Genomic DNA, 16,315 nt, shown 5'->3' on the forward strand with positions numbered 1-16,315 from the left:
ACCATGTGTTTTCTATTTGAGTAAAACAAGTGTTCACACTCGAACAAAAAAATAAAGACGCATGCCTATTTTTGGGCACGTGGTGCTGAAAAATGAACTGACACTGTATTTACATGCACAGCCTTAATTTAGCTTCAAGCTTAACGCTGAGATGCTAAGATGGAAGTAAATCTTAAAGCTGTAGCTTAAAGCTAAGGCTTCACTCTAAAGCTTAAAGTATAATTAAGCGTAAAGCTAAGCTAAACCTAGGACTTAAACCTGAAACATAAATTCAAATGCATATTGTGACCGCACAGGCAAATAGGAACGTAGTAAGAAGATACGGCGCTGCCTCTTCTACCTGCGTTCCTGTTTGCTTGCGTGGTTACAATACGCATTCCAATACGAGTCACCTGCTAGCCCGTCTGTCTGTGTTGAGTCTGAAACATAAATCCACAGCCTAAAGCTAAAGTTTAAGCCCACAGCATTGGTCGCCTGTTCGTCCGACTCGAATCGAGCGCCTTTGAGATGTTCATTTTTCTTGAAAGCAGCCAGAATTACGATGGTGCGACGCTCGGGCTGTGAGGTGCAGTGCACCGTTGGTGTAGTTTCCGTCTCCCTCATTGTTTTAGATGGCATACAGATGCTGTAGTGCAGCGGTTGTGGAAGAGCAACGCCGCAGGTAGGGGCTATATTGGGAAATGATGTACCTCTGAAAAAGATGATTTTTCATTTGAATGTAACATTTCTGTAGCGTCTTTCTTACAGCCCAGGAGGCGGAACTCATTGAACCTTCTGTCTTCGTAGATGAGAAGCATGGCACCTCTGTGAAAGCAAATTTTAATCCCGTCATGTTGCAAGGCAAGGGCCGTTTTGAACCGAACTTCTATCGGCTACGAGTTAGAGCTGTTTTTGCTGTAGCTTTTCCTCTACCTGACTTTTGGTGAATAGGGCAGTGCTTGTTGGTTTTTCGTCTATTCCTTCTCTCTAAATTTCTTAATGTTTTATACATAGTCCATGTGTGGCTGAAGCAAGCTTTTTAGCTTTCTGCTATGTCGTGGTCAGCACACCTTCCAGGAAAGGAAAACTAAGGTCATGCGGCCATAGCGTACAGCGCTTGTCTCTGTCTCCATTCCGTCCCGCCCCGTCCTTGATGTACTGTTGACGCTCGAGGTTGAGATGTGTTTTTTTTTGTGTCTTTATATTAAAACCAAGATGGATGCCATAATCAGCCTGATGGTTTTCACTTTCTCCGTGTAGGTCTATGGTGAAAGCGACTGCAGTTAGCCTTGTTGAAAGAGGCAATGTGAGAGAAAGGAGAAAGACGTTTGTAAAAAGCACGGGTGCCTGCGTGCGCAGATGTAGAGAACTCAGTAGAAAGCCGGAAGTTAGGAGAGATAGATCTTTATTACAGAAAAAGATGGCATAAGGCTTAGGGTAAAATAAGCAGAAAGAGAAATTGTGAACGCTTAGATCTCGAGTTTTGCGTTAAAATAGCACTCTGATGTTGCGCGCAGAGCCGTTCTTGCACTGCCCGCTCTCTTTACTGTTGCCTGCCATCACGCTACTTAGGACGAGGCCCCTTTTTGGAGGAGATGGGGCCAGGGGCGCTGAAGCAGCTCGTTTGTGGTGCGTTATAACAGAAACTGAATGGCAGCGGGTAGTTTCTCCAGCGAAGTGAGGAAGGAAGGTGCAGCCACTAAAAGCCCCTGTAAAGGCTAAGTAGGCATCTAGAACGCCTCTGTAAGATCTAAAAGGCACGGACAAGTTCTTGTCATGTTTTATGAACGAACCAAATGTCGTGCATTAATGGCGTGCTGAATCTCGGCGGAGTGGCCAGTGCTCCTACCTCTAGTTAACCGCTCTTCGGAGGTCTCATTAGACCGGCGAAGTCGTCTATCGTGACACTTACCACAGGTGAAAGACAAACTGGAACTCATTCGCAAGGGTCTGTTGCGGTAGTAGTGACATCAGCACAAAAATTTGTTCAACTTCGTACCTTTACGCTCGTAGCCAGCCATCAAGCATATGCAATGAAAAATGTATTTTCAGAAATAAAGCGCGCAAAAGGGGGGTTTACGTGCACTTTTGTCCATGATCCTGAAGAAAACTGCCTCGTGATATTCAGACGAGTACAAACAGCAACAACAACAAAAGAAAGTTTACACGGCATCGACCCTTAGTTCAACGTCCTTGTAACACTCGGAGTCCAACAGCACAATTTAAGTGTCGGCGCATTAAGGTTGTGATCATATGAGGTCCGTAATGGTTGCTGCCAGCACTGACATGGCCCCAGTAAGGTGGCGTGCTGGCCACTGGTATTAGTGGCCCTGGATTCAGAATTGACTCTGGCTAAGATTTCGTTGCGAAAAGAGGCAGCCACTTGCTTCTGCTGAAAGAACGAGACCTTGCCGTCACTGGCGGCGACAGAGGCCTCGGTAATGTTGGGGACAGGGCTTCCTGGGGAGATTCTGTTTCGTCACGAATAGAAACAGGCAAAGTCTGTCGGCAGAGTTGCCCGATGGCCGAATAGTCTTTCTTCTTAGGACGGCGCAGTCTTAGGGAGAGAAAGCTTTTCTCGGGAGGCTCTTGTCTATATTTCCGATGCTGCGTCGTCTGGTCTCCGAGGGCAGCTTCCTCTGTTTGGTTCACTTCTATAGAGGCATCTTCATTGGCACCTATTAAGTCCTGACCTGGAGAAGGTGGACTAGTTGATGTTGGGATAAAAGCCGTGCCTCCTTCTTTCGATGATACGAACCCTGTGGCGCTCTGCGGCAGCCCCGCAGCAGCAGTCAGCGATGTGCGTGGAATGTAGCAAGGACTTTGGCCAAGGGCGTTTGGTATTGCTCTGCTTTCGGCGTAAGAATCCCGTGATAGGCTCTCTTTGCTTGGCGATGTGCCTCTTGAGGACTTGCGGCCTTTTTTGGCCCCAGGATCACAAGACTGCTCGGATATCCACACGTCGGAAGGGTCGGGCTCAGGGTCCGTCGCTGAGCGTTCTTTTCTAAAGCGCCTCGCTGTCTTCGACTTGCACGTGCTGTTGTAGGTTGCTACATCAGCCGCTGTTCCTAGGTCGCCCTTTATATGGTCGTTGTCACTCAGACTGAACGAGATGCGGTGTGAACTACTGCTGTGGCGTCCAGCTCTTCCGAAATACTCAGGCATGTCATTTCTTGCATTGCAGCTTGTGGGCGAGTCTGAACGCGCTTTCTGAAGTACTAGCGCTGGATCCCGATTGAAATGGGTTTGCACATCGGTCATATTCGACCTATCTTTAAAGGCACCACTCAGGTCAGGAGGATCAGGGTTCTTCCAGGCAAGCGTATATGCGACCTGCATCATAAAAAAAATATCGGTCACTTTATCATCACGCAAGAGCACAATATATGCATATTCGTTCTGTTATGATGTTGGCGACAAAATTCACAGTGCTCAGCAAACATGTAAATATTCCACTGTTCAAAGGCACATTTTTTTTAAGGGGGTGGGGGGTGTTAATGCCAATGTTGGCTGCTTTCTTCGGGAACAAGGCCCCCCAAAAGGCGCGCAGATCTCTTTTTTCTTTTTCTTTTGCTGTTAACATGCTCTCATAGGAAATAACAGCTAGGACGACGCAAAAACGTGAGCAGGTGTCTTCGCTAGCACGACAGCTTGATCAGTCGCATGTACTCTGATATGTTTCTCGTTTCATTTGTGGGAAAAGCGCGTCACAATCGGTACCACTGATGGTTGCAGTCTATGGCGAGTGCAACGGGCGCGGTCATATTCCGCAGTGGTTGTATATAGCGTATAAAACATCAAGATTCGCATACATGTTGAAGCAACATTCCGAATTTCTGAATAGTGTCACTAAGGAAGGTCCATAGAACTACCTGATTTGAAAAGATTTTCTGCGATGTTCCGCTCGTCATTTCTTGTAAGTGCAAATGAAAATAGATTTTCCCAATTTGCCACCACAAGACTCTGTAGAAAGAATACATTGTCTCTTTCAACCGTAGCCAGGCGAAACCGCTGACTGAGTACCAACTTGCTTTCAGAAAGGAGGTGCAGCATTGCGTTTCCTTGACCTTGTGACGTGTAATCGCTCTGAACGATAAAAACTGGCCGATGTAGCGGAAGGAGAGAAAACTTTTTATGCGCAATAAATGAAATGAAAGTTGGTCGTCCTAAGGGAGTCCTAAAGGTGTCCTAAAGCTACTGTTGAGCAGGACAATTAAACGGGCTCACTAAGCTGAGCACAGCCTCTGGAACATCTCTGCAAAGGTGCTGCGTCCTACGTGGCGCGTAGCGCTCACTAATAATAGCACGCTGTCAAGCACTCCTTCCCAACTTACACGGCTATATTCCTAATGCTTGTCCCTCCGCGATATCTGCTTAGCGTTTGCTTGTTAATCGCTGAGAACAAATTTTAGGGGCATCACTCGTAAGGTTAATATCCAAGGCGTTCAATACTCCAATACCAAGGCGTTCAATATTCAGGCAGTAAAACTTTAATATTGAAAGTAGTATACAGGAGAAGCGCAGGCGTTACTCCAGCAGTAATGAAAGCAGTGTGGGCTTAACACTGTCACTGAATCAAAAAATAAAACAATGAAAATCTTTCCAACGTGTGGTCGCGATCACGCTGCGATTTGTTGATCTTCGCACTACTTTATACACGCCGCTTTCTCGACGCAAGCACACTGTATCGTCCCTCTTTCTCTTCACTCTGCCATGCTCATTGAGGCTAAGAATAGAAAAGGGAGGGTCTGTAGACTAGACTGCAATCAGTTAATTTAGTCAATTCGTTCAAAACTGCTTACAAGCGTTTCGTAAGCATTCCTAATCCAGTATGACGAACATCCACAGGCACCAAGCTGGCACCAAGGACTCTGCTGGCACGAAGTGTCGCGCACTCCCCGCGCTCCGTTTCACATTTGCTGCAACTGTAAAAGCACACGTTGAAAGGGCGCACAGGAACACACGTCTCATGGTTTAGTACGCACTAGGCTAGTGAGGCGCGTTCTGCTAGGTTCTGGGACGCTGCGTATACCTAGTGCAGGCGTGCGCTTTCACCCTGTGATTCTCGACTCCCACGTGTGCTCCGTTGCGGCTACTGCGGCAGTGTGCCTTTACTGACTGAGAATTCGAGGCCATACTATTCGCAGTCCTTACGGAGCAATGGAAGAATCACTCGTGATTCTCTTTCCTTTTTTATTCGCACTCGGCTGTACTCTTTGAGTGGCAAGCGAGTTGAAAAAAGCGCTCTACGCGCCCCACGTGAATTAGCTCATATGCGCAAGTCACGATTTCGGCTGAACTGGTCGCTGGAGGGTGACTGAGAACTGCATATGTTTGGCTGTCTACGATCTCATGAAAAAAGCAGCCTTAGCGGCTTGCCTGTCTCCGCCGATGGCTACGACACTGTTGAAACGGCTGTGGTACCGGCGTTCACTTACAATCGTTCGGCTAGCGATAAGACACGTCTTTCTCCTTTAGGCCGTTAGCTTTTGACCCTTCACACGCATAAAACGCTTCTCTGCATAGTACGGTGCTAGATATATGCAAAACACGCGGGTCGGGAGCAGCTTTATTATGATTGGCGTTGGGTGGTATTGTAATGAGCGCAAGTAACAGTGCCATACCTCTAGGCTTGAGGTCGACGAAGGATCGTTGAAGACGTCGTCCTCGTAGTCACCGTAGCAGCTCACGCGACGGCCCAGCTCGTGGTCTCGCTCAGTGCGGCGCCAGTCGTGCGACTCGGTCAGTCGCCGGCTGGCGCCGCTTCCAAGGGCCATCCGCGTGAAGGAGTCATCCTCCAGGCAGGAGCTGTCCGATGAAGTGGACAACGTGTCCCGGGTCCATCGCGGCAGCCGCAGGCCCAGCGCCACATGTTCGCTGTCGTTGATGCTGGAACTCTCGCTACCATCGTGCCCCGAGGCTAGAGCCTCGGGGGCAGACCTACGTGATGGACTCTCCGACGACGACGCCAGTGAGTGGCGGGCGTTCTCTCGGAATCCATTCGGACGGCGGCTCAGGTCGGCTGCGTCCGGCACAGAGACCAATGTCTGTAAACACACGCGGCACGTATTTATGTTTAGGCGATTTTGATAGGAAAGTTCGAACTAATACGCACGCTACATGCACGCTTCAAATGCTGTTGAACCGAATGTCATTCTACTCAACTGCCAGTGTGCTGCTACACGAAGTTTTGAATGAAATTCGGTTCAAATGTCATTATAGTCGACGAAGCACCCGGAACACATGAGACATTCTAGTTTCAAATGCCTCCAGTTAGTAAAATTTAACACACATTACATGCAACACACTCTCTCTTTTTTTTAATTCACTGTGGCCTACGTGGCTGCACAACATGGCTGTGTGAAGGACTGCATACGTGAGGCCTATGCATTGCTCGAAAGAACTTACTCCATTGGCTAGTGCCAGAGACATTGTGCCTATCTCCAGGATTATCGACGAGGACATGTTTACGAAGGCGTCGCTTTGGAAAGCGGCGGGCGCTACAGAGGACAGACGACCACAAACAGCCAGAGGAGAGAAGACGAGAGGCCACGTGTGGAGCCAGACGCTCACCACAATTCCCTGCGGTTTGTTGGGCGGTTTTCCTGTCGTAATGGCGACGGCTTTGTGGAAATTCGGCGTACGCCCCTGGTCGGCTGTAGGAGCAACGAAGGCGAAAAGACCGTTAGGAGAGGGGGACCCGAGAGAGAAGCCGATAAGCTGGAGAGACGCGGTGGTTAGGGAGAAAACAACGGACAGGGGAGATGAGAGCCGGGCGCCAGGAAGAGAGGCAGAGCATGGGAGCGCCGAAGCAGCCGCGGCCCGCTGAAGCAAGATGAGCGAAGTGAAGCCCCGACCTGCCGGACGGACTACCAGTTCTCCTAAAAACCAGCGGTGAGCGGACTCCCAGTTTCGCCTTCAGGCAGAGAAATAAATAATGTTTTGCCAGGTTACCGTATTGTTGGCTCAGTTCTCCTCACTTCAGCAGGACCCGCAGACAGCAACTAATTTGGTTGCTTTGTGACTGACCCGCGACAGGCGGGAACGTCACAGCTGCTTCGGTGGTCATCTTCCATCTGGTCGGCTTTCGTTTTTGTCGCCTAAGTTTAGGGCTCAAAGCACATAAAAGCATCCGTCCTCAGAAAAACTGAGAGCAGTCATCAGCGGCGCCTCTGTCACGGTCATTTATAATCGTATCACAGCAGATACCAGAGGCACAAAACGAGCAAACGGACCAAAGCAAAACTTCAATGCTGCAGCGCCACTGCAATACGGTGAGTGGATGTTGAAGTTTTCAACTGCCTTCGGAAATCACCATGGAGCGCGGCAGAAATCCGTCGAGCGCGAACGTCATTCGACTTGAATCTTTCAACATACCCCCGTAGTACGAGTATAACTCTGCTTTGTAACCCGGTCCTTTTATTGCCTCTCCCCTCGTCGTGAAGTGAACTGGGCCGGGGGAATGCCGGGCTGTTTCGTGCAGAAGCTAAGAGCTGTCTACCCAGGGTACAGTCACCTCTGCATGCTGCGTCGAACAGGCTTGTAAGGTATTTTTTCTGGCAACTGCAGAAACCTTTCATTTACACTGCGAGGCAAATAATGTTTTCGTGGCGGTTTTAATCGCATTCGGCACAGGTTTCAAGAATAGAACACTGCGTGGGGTGAAGGGTCATACAAACTGCGCGTGTGAAAATGATGCAAAGTCTGGCGAAATAAAATATCTAAGGATCATGGAGTGATATATGAATAAACTAGAGAAGCATGTAAGAACACTTATTATAATGAACACATGTTAGCGACATAGTACAGAGCCAACTTGGACGCAGTAATTGTTTATACCATTTCGTAATACAAATATAGTTTTTCATACCAAGGAAGCAGGCAATGCGCTTTTGGGGTGTACTTCATCGCGTATATTAGCACCATTCTCTTGAAGGCCACTCTAACACTACGGCGTTTAAGTGAGTTGGCCTGAAAAATCTCTGAGTGAACCAACAAGCTACAGAAGCATTGCAGATTTTTGTGCAGAACCACTGAAGGCATGGAAAAATAGCCTGCTGTGTACATGTAAACTCTCACAGGCTCGCGAGGTATGCCTATAGGACATTTGCTTGGCATGTTGCTGAATAAAGAGGCAGATTCCGTATATTACATTTATACTCAACAAATGTTGCACACTAAACATTTATTAGGTCCAAATTAGAGTTCGCTTTGGTTTTATGGGATCCATTCATTAAGAAAGACATATACCAGATAGAGATGGTGCAAAGGAAAGCGGTTAGGTTTATTTATAACAAATACAGGAGGTTAGACTAACCTACCACACTAATGAAAGCCAACCATATTCCACTACTTGAAGTAGGCAGAAAAATTTCCCGTCTATTGTTTATGCATAACCCTTTAACACATAAATTAAACATACCCCGCCTCGCAATTCTCAAACAGTTGTCGCGCTGAAAACACCACTCAGGAAGCCATTTTTGCAAGGACTGACTCTTTCAAGCACAGTTTTTTTCCACGGACTGTTTCCGGCTGGAACTCTCTTCCCGAGGCCATTTTGCAGTCCTCAAATTTCAGTAAAGCTCTCGAGAAGCATTTTCTTGAGCGAATGGGCGCTGCATTTCGCTGTTTTGCTCATTGATTGTAACCTCATGCATTTCCTTTGGTATTTGTCATTTTAAATGCCTTGTATAGCCCCTCCTGCATAGGCCAATATATTGGCGTGCAATATTTTGAAATAAATAAACAAATAAATAAATAAATAAATAAATAAATAAATAAATAAATAAATAAATAAATAAATAAATAAATAAATAAATAAATAAATAAATAAATAAATAAATACTGGCTTGTTACAGGCCGAATGTAGCCGTGTTTAAGCAGAAGTATATATACCTGATGTGTTGACGATCCTTGTGGAGCAGCCGCATCGGCTCGAGCATCGCCTAGAGCCGGGTGGTTTCCTGCGAAGTCCAGCGTAACCTTTTGCGAAGGTGCGCGTTGCAAGCGCGTGAAAGCTTGCATGGTGCAGCCTACGCGTGCTCAGTGCACACGCGAAGATGTCTGCCGCATACCAATTTCCAATCACCTTTAAAGAGTCAGTGCACACGCACAGTACATAACGAACCTGTGACGTGAGATTGTGTTAATTTCTGGAAAACCGGGGCCTTTCTTAGGGTCATCTCTTGCGTTGCCGCCAAACTACAGTATTGAACTGCATTCTTTTGGATGTGTGAAACAATAAAAAATGAACGGAGACGGACGACAGATTTGCACACAAGACGAAGCGCTGTTACTAGGTCCTTTTATTCTTTTCTAAAGGAGCCTGGCTTCACAATGAGAGTTTTTTTTTTCTATTAGCTATTTTTACTCATTATTCACCATCGCGGCGTCGGATTGTTTGCAACGCTATACATAGACTGTTCGCGTATGGCCCTAGTCATTCAATCGGTGTAAAACCTATGCTGCATATTCCCGAGGCTTTGTGCTTTCCGGTTATATAATTTGTGTCTCTACTGCATTCATTAAGTTCGTAGTGAGGGCGAAGAGGGGAGCGCAAGGCGACGGCCATGCTCACTTGTTGGAGAACCAACCACACAAATGTAGAAACTCTCGCGGCGTGGATTCATGATCAGTTCTATGCGGGGGCAGTATGGGGCAGGCCTGGAGTTTCTCGTATATACAAGAACGTTTGATCGTTGATAAATTTAGAGCCATTGCGGCTTCCCTGTTCGAAAAAAAAATCTTCAAATAATGTAGGCAGGCGAGAACTGCACGTTTCTGGTCCTTACTTGTCAGGTTCCCTGGCAGACGCCGAGGAAGGCTGAGAACGTTCAGCTGGCTGAGTCATCATTTTTGACTGGCCGAAAGCGAAAGGGCGAACTAGAGTTCCTCTGAACTTGACTGCGTCCTGAACCCGGGAAGTCCGGCGTTCTTTTGAGCTTATAAGCTCACATATATGTGAGCATGAGTCCGCACAGCACACATGTCGCTGGTCCTCCAAGCTTGCCATTGGTCTGGACTTAAGAGCAGGCTGAACCAGAATAGCACCGCCGCGTCGAGATACCGTGCATCCTGGCGTCTCCCAACACTCCCGTAGGCGCCGAGCCGACCACAGTGGCAAGAAGACAAGCATCGAACCGCGTAAACAGTTGGCGATGTGAAACATTACTTTGTTCCATTGACAGGCCGCGCTGTATCGCTCGCATGTCCCTCCAACGCCGCTTGCATTCTCACCTATCACCGGGGCTTGACCTCCCCATCGTTACTCCTCGTTCGTTCACGGATATATGGGTGAGAATGTTTTGTGTCACATCAGCACTGACAAAATTACTGCCGGCAAGTGCCTGCAACCGTTCATTATAAAATTCCCGGTTTCCGTCTGGTCAGAAGGGAGAGGGCGATCCCTCTCCTGCCTGCTTCGATCCCTCTGTGGCTCTTAACCCACCAATGTTCATGTCAGGTTTAAATGCGTTACACCGGCTTCCAAACTAGGATATATTTTCCTTAAAGTTTATAGCTTCAGCAAAGCAAGCTACTATACTGGCAAATTTAGTTAGGAAACTCCATTCAGGGCGGAGTCTCTTTTTTTTCCGCATGCTTGTTGTTTGATTGAAATTGTACCCTGCCCCCCCCCCCCCCCCCCCCACACACACACACACACACGCACAACTTGTTGGCAGCGCTTTGGGGAATACAGCTGGCGCAAGCAAATAAAGGGAAAATTGTCAAAACTGTTGGCGGTTCAGAACGGTGCGTGATTGGCCAGCACTTTTGCTGTCGCACACCGCTTTCATCTACGATTGTCACAATGACCTGCGCGAGCAAATCATGCGCCGTTCTTCAATGCGAACAGCTTTGGGGCCCTACGTTTCGTGGGACCAGATGTAGCGCCCACTCAAGTGCCTTAAATTGCGACACAGGGCACAGCTAATGCGCACGTTCTCTCTCCGGACCTCTGCGTTCTTCAGGGCCATGGCCCGCTTTATTGGCTTGAGCTTACCGTCAGATGCGAAGAGGCGAAGTAGTTCAGAGCGCAGCCTGTGCACGCTCTCCATGAGCTGCACCGACGGCCCGGGACCTCGCTCCACGGCCGGCGACGTGGCGCTAATACGGAGGCCGCTTTTGCTCACACCCTCGTCGGCCTGGTGGAGATGGCAGAAATATAGTTGAGCTTCACAGGAAACATTTTCTTGCTGAGTGGCGTGACTATGCGCTTTTCTAGCTTTGATTTTGCGGCGTTAGTTTATTTCGTTAAGGATGGACAAAGTGTGCATTCAAGCGACGTGGATGTGACCAGGGACGACGGTTTCCTTGTATTTTGCCATGCAGGTTGTCGTCTGAGAGCTTTTTGTTTTTCATTGGCCCTGAAACTTCTCCCGAAGTTTCCGTAGGAGCACGACCAAGCCCCTACGAGAGGCACCAGCATCGATTATGATGAAGGAAGCTACCGTCGGGCCAGGTGATCTCAGGGCAGAACTTTTGCATATGGAGAGATACTAGAGTGCCTGTAGGAGCGCTGTTCGATGGGGAGCTACAGCATGACAGTTCAGGGCACAAGCGGGTTAGACCCACGCATGCATAAGCTAGACCGTGCATTGTGTGTACAGCCTTTGTAAGAAAAAATTATGGCTGAGGCTTAGCTAAGGTTAAGCCTAGTCAGATGCGAAGCCTATTGGTGGCTAGGCTTGGTAATACATGGCTTTCCTTGGTTGCATACTTGGTCATTTTAATACAACCACTAGAAGCCTTCGTCGTGGGGGAAGACAACGGCATGGCTACAGCGGAACGCCGACTAACCCCGAGACGCGCGTTGGGTGAGCGCCTGGATTGCCACGGAAGCCGCGTCTGCCTGCCCGGTAGAGCGAGCGTTTCACCTACACCGAGTGTGAATGCGCGTTCGAAATGCGCGGGAATGCCGCTCGAGGACATTCCGGCGTCTGTGCGATGGCATCGTCACGACGACGTCACGGTGTCACGTGGCGTGACGGCTAGGGGTCCCACGGCGACGGCGCGAGGTGGAGGCCGCCTCTCTCATCCGATGTCACGTGGTGTGACGTCACGGTGTCACGTGGTGTGACGTCTAGGGGTCCCACGCCGACGGCGTGAGTGGTAGCTCTAGCAATATGCTTCGCATAATATACAGGCCAGTAGTTTTGCCTCGGTACACGCGCTCACCTCACCAACGAGGCATATGAAAGGCCGGGGATGCAAAATGAGCTGCACTGCTTAGCTCACAAGCTATATATATATATATATATATATATATATATATATATATATATATATATATATATATATATATATATATATATATATACAGGGTCTGTTCTGAAAGTAGTAGCCTGGGCGAACGGGCGGACGAGAGGTGGTCTGCGCGTGCAGGATCGTTGAAGGGGGATATTGGGAATGGTGGGGAAAATCGGCAGTCGGCTCTCGGCCGTTGAAGAGAGGAGGTCGCTTGTACTGTGAACCCCTGTCGAAACGTCTCGTCACGCAGAATCATAGAGCGTTTATACTGGATCAGCGATACGGGATCAAATTTTGTGTAAATCTTAGTAAAACGGGCAAAGAGACTCACGACATGATTAAGGAGGCCTACGGTGAAAATGGCATGGGTAGATCAGATGTTTTTTGAGTGGCACAAGCTGTTCCGAGAAGGTAAGGAAAGAGTGGAAGACGACGACCGCTCCGGACGCCCTTCGAACAGCAAGACCAACGAAAATGTGTAGCGAGGGAAACATTTACTTAACAGTGATTGTAGAATGAGTATCAGAATGATTGCTGATGACTTGCGCATTCCTCAAACCCAAGTTTTTGAGATCGTGATAGAAAACGTATCCATGAGGAAAGCATGCGCGAAGTTGGTGCCGGGAGTGTTGTCAGAGGAGGAAAAGGCCAACCGGTAGGATCTTCTTCATCATCTGAATGAGGACCCCGATTTTTTGCCCAGCACAAGGCGGCAACGCTGCCTCAGCCCCCCTACAGCCTCGACTTTGCCCTGCCAGACTTTTTTCCATTCCCGAGAATAAAATCGACGCTCGAGGGGAAACATCACGGATCGGTAGAGGTGGTTCAACAGGCCGTGACGAGGGAGCTAAACATCATTCCGGTCCAGGCGTTCCTGGAGGCGTACGAAAACTGTAAAACTCATTGGCAGCAGCGAGTAGGTGCGGAAGGGTGCTACCTTGAAAAATTGTAATCGTTGGTAGTATTATTTTGAATAAATTTTGTTTAAAAAAATGAGCCCTACTACTTTCAGAACAGACCATATATATATATTGCCACACTGCTGACATTCTGCAGGCGCCACCTGGTGGCCGAAACTTGGCTCCCAGCGCGTGGCGGAGCGTCGTCTTCGTCTAGCTTGTGCTCGGCGGTTCGGAGCCTCGTCTGAGAATACGGCTGTGCTTCCCGCTTCCTGGTGACATTTGGTGGAGGTGCTGGGTACCGTCCCATGTACGCTGACCCCGACGACAGCCGTGACGCTTCTCCCCAACGCGCGGACACCACACCCGTCCACAAAGCGAGCCGTCGCCTGCGAGGCCTGCAACCCGAGTTCGAGCCACTGACCAGGCCTGTGCGAGCTATGACGTCCACCACTGGCAGCAGCCAGACAGGTCAGTGCTCCGGCAGTGCTACGCCGTTCGTCCTACTCGCACCTCGGTCGCCACCATCCTTCCACGGCGACCGTTTCGAAGATGTAGTGGATTGGTTGGCCAGTTTTGACCGTGTGGCCGCATTCAATGAGTGGGACGACGAGCGGAAACTGTTGAATGTGTATTTTGCACTGCTCGACTCGGCGAAAACGTGGTTCGAGAACCACGAGGCGTCCTTCTCCAACTGGGCAGCTTTTCGCCGTGAGTTGCTCGCTACATTCAGCTCGAGCCAACGGAAGGAAAATGCTGAGATCGCCCTTCGCTCTAGGTCGCAGCAGTCCAACGAGAGCGTGGCCATGTTTACAGAGGACATGACACGCCTCTTCAATCGGGCCGACCCTGCCATGCCTTAAGCTACAAAGGTACGGCACCTTATGCGTGGGGTGAAGGAGCAGCTGTTCGCTGGCCTCATGCGCGACCCTCCGCTAACCGTCGCCGCCTTCGCCAAGGAAGCTACCTGCATGGAACGTTCGCTGCAGGAACGGAGTGCCCAATACGGCCGTCAGGCGAATGTAGCGGCCACTCACTACTTCACGTCCTTGCCAGGCCCAGGGTACGAGGCGCTGCGAGAGGTTGTACGGAGCACTGTCCGCGAAGAACTGCGACACCTCCGCTTGGATGCTCCGTCGGCAGGTATACCTTCAACGGCGGACGTCATCCGTGACGAAATCCAGCGAGCGGTGCAGTCACCACCAGCACCACTACCAGAGCCGCACGTCATGTCTTACAGCGATGCCCTGCGCCGACCTGCCCCCGTGCCGCAAGCGTTTCGCCCCGTTGCCGGACCTCGACCACCCCACCGTTACCTGCGCCCCGTCGAGCAGCAGCAGGATCTGCGCCCTCCTATCAGCAAAGCGCACGTGTGGCGCACGTCCAACGATCGCCCGCTCTGCTACCGCTGCGGGGAGCCTGGCCATATTCTGCGGCATTGCCCGTACAGGCGTATGGGTTTGAGAGGATTTCCGCCGGACGCGCCTCGACCGGGCTATGTTGAAAGACCGCAGGACATAGATGAGTACCTCGCCGCTCACGTGCTGCCCCCGACGACCTCGCAGCAGCGCCAATCGCGATCGCCGTCCCCGAGGCGCTTTACTTCGCCCAATCGGCCCTCCACCTCTGGTCAGTTCAGACGCACGTCCCCTCGCCGGGAAAACTGAAGGCGGCATCCTCCGGGGGTAGGGCCGCCGCCACTGCACAGAGTCAACAGCCTCCACCCGACGCTGTACCAGCCTGTACCAGCGCTGTACCAGACTGTACCAGCGCTTCCCCTTTTATCTCACCCCTAAGGACGTGGTTCAGGGCCGGTGAACTGTGAAATTCCATTTTAATTGCATTTTTTGCTTTCTTTTTGGCTCTTTGTGATTGGCTGGTGAGGTGGGGGCTGTAGAGTTGGGGTGCAGCAGGTGTCGGATTCACAAAGCTTCGCTCAAGTAAATGCGGTTCGGGTTTGGACAGCGCGTTTATCTGACCGCCGTGGCTAGCTCATATGCTGGCGAATCATTCGACGCTGGTATGGAAAGGAGCAAACAAGAGGGTTTCCCAGTCGTGACAGCCAACGAGAATGACGATGGTCAATTTCCCTTCGATTATTTGCGACTAATCAGCCTACTGTCGTCACGCGAGGTCAGCAGACAATATTTTCTTCGTAGTGCGAGCAAGAGCTAGAGGACTATTCAGAACAAAAGCATGCGGTCTCGTTAAGGATTTTGTTAATCACGCAGTGCGTCCATGAAGCATCTGGAGCAAGGAAGTTTCCTCTCTGAGGAATCAGTTCTTCAAAAGCGTGAAACACTACTGCAGGCGAAATCATTAGCAGCGGAGGGTAAGTACGCCAGACGGGAGCTACGGAAAGAGGAGAGAGGAGGCGGTACAGAGTGGTTAGAATCTGCGACAGTGCGTGAGTACACGGCCTTACGTGCAGGCTGCGAACCGCTCCGAGCACCCCATCGCTGGCAGAGCGCAGGGTTCGGAGCGACCTAGCGGACTTGGCGGCGCCTCGGCCGACGGAGGCCAACTCGCACATAAGGAGCTCCCTGCGAAGCTGGCACACCTGGCTCGAGCGATCAGCGACGGCGGCCTCCAGAAGCTGCGCCTGCGTAGCATCACAGGGGAAGGGATCAGTTCCCCAGCGAAACCGCATGCGACTGCAACGCTGATACGGACAACTTTCTCGGAGATCATTATTGCTTCTATAAAATGGAGCTCAAAATAACGCTGACTGTTCTCACCGCTGCAATTTCACGTTGTTACAAAGCAGCTGCTCGAGGAGAAACAAATTAGTTTTGACGATCGCGAAGTGGGTCATAACTGCGGCACGCGCTAGATGGCAGCGGGGAAGGCCCCCCAAAATACGTGACGCATGTTTGGTTCAGAACACACCATTCAGTAAGCCGAATGGCATCCGAGGCGTGCCGGGCAGAGAATGAGCGTTGGGGAAATAAACGCGAGCTTCTTTTCCCGTCGGGTCGGCCTGAAATGGCGCAGCTTCTGTATTTTCAAACTCACCCCCTTTTTTTTCCTCTCTCTCTCTCATCCGCTCCTCCGAGCGTTAAAAAAGCATTTTATCCTTTCGCTCCATACTGTAGCTTGAATAAATGTTTGTTACAGATTTAGAATTAGCGCGCTAACCTACACAAAAATGGGGCACCACTCCTGCGTCACACGGGCTGCAGGAGCAT

General features: G+C 50.0%; 1 protein-coding gene across 3 annotated transcripts in view; it reads right to left on the reverse strand.

Moving 5' to 3' along the window:
* Nucleotides 1-1,961: 1,961 nt before the first annotated feature.
* The window catches only part of LOC149351413 (uncharacterized), a 64,375-nt gene continuing 50,021 nt past the window's right edge, over nucleotides 1,962-16,315 (reverse strand). Inside the window, exons 11-16 of one of the 3 annotated variants that reach the window (XR_016290590.1) lie at nucleotides 15,553-15,729; nucleotides 10,982-11,123; nucleotides 8,875-8,942; nucleotides 5,604-6,026; nucleotides 4,782-4,904; nucleotides 3,173-3,312 (exon numbers count right to left, since the gene is read on the reverse strand). Coding sequence is in view for 2 of the 3 variants with exons in the window: in XM_089580742.1 (XP_089436868.1) it covers nucleotides 2,332-3,312; nucleotides 5,604-6,026; nucleotides 8,875-8,942; nucleotides 10,982-11,123; nucleotides 15,553-15,729 (1,791 nt within the window). In the remaining variant the exon portion in view is untranslated. Of the gene's footprint in view, nucleotides 3,313-4,781; nucleotides 4,905-5,603; nucleotides 6,027-8,874; nucleotides 8,943-10,981; nucleotides 11,124-15,552; nucleotides 15,730-16,315 lie in introns of all 3 variants that reach the window. The other 2 variants (XM_089580742.1, XM_089580743.1) reach the window with 2 other exon arrangements.

Source organism: Amblyomma mixtum, chromosome 3 (genome assembly GCF_055824585.1).
Source record: "Amblyomma mixtum isolate Tamu chromosome 3, ASM5582458v1, whole genome shotgun sequence".
In the NCBI taxonomy this organism is placed as follows: Eukaryota; Metazoa; Arthropoda; class Arachnida; order Ixodida; family Ixodidae; genus Amblyomma; species Amblyomma mixtum.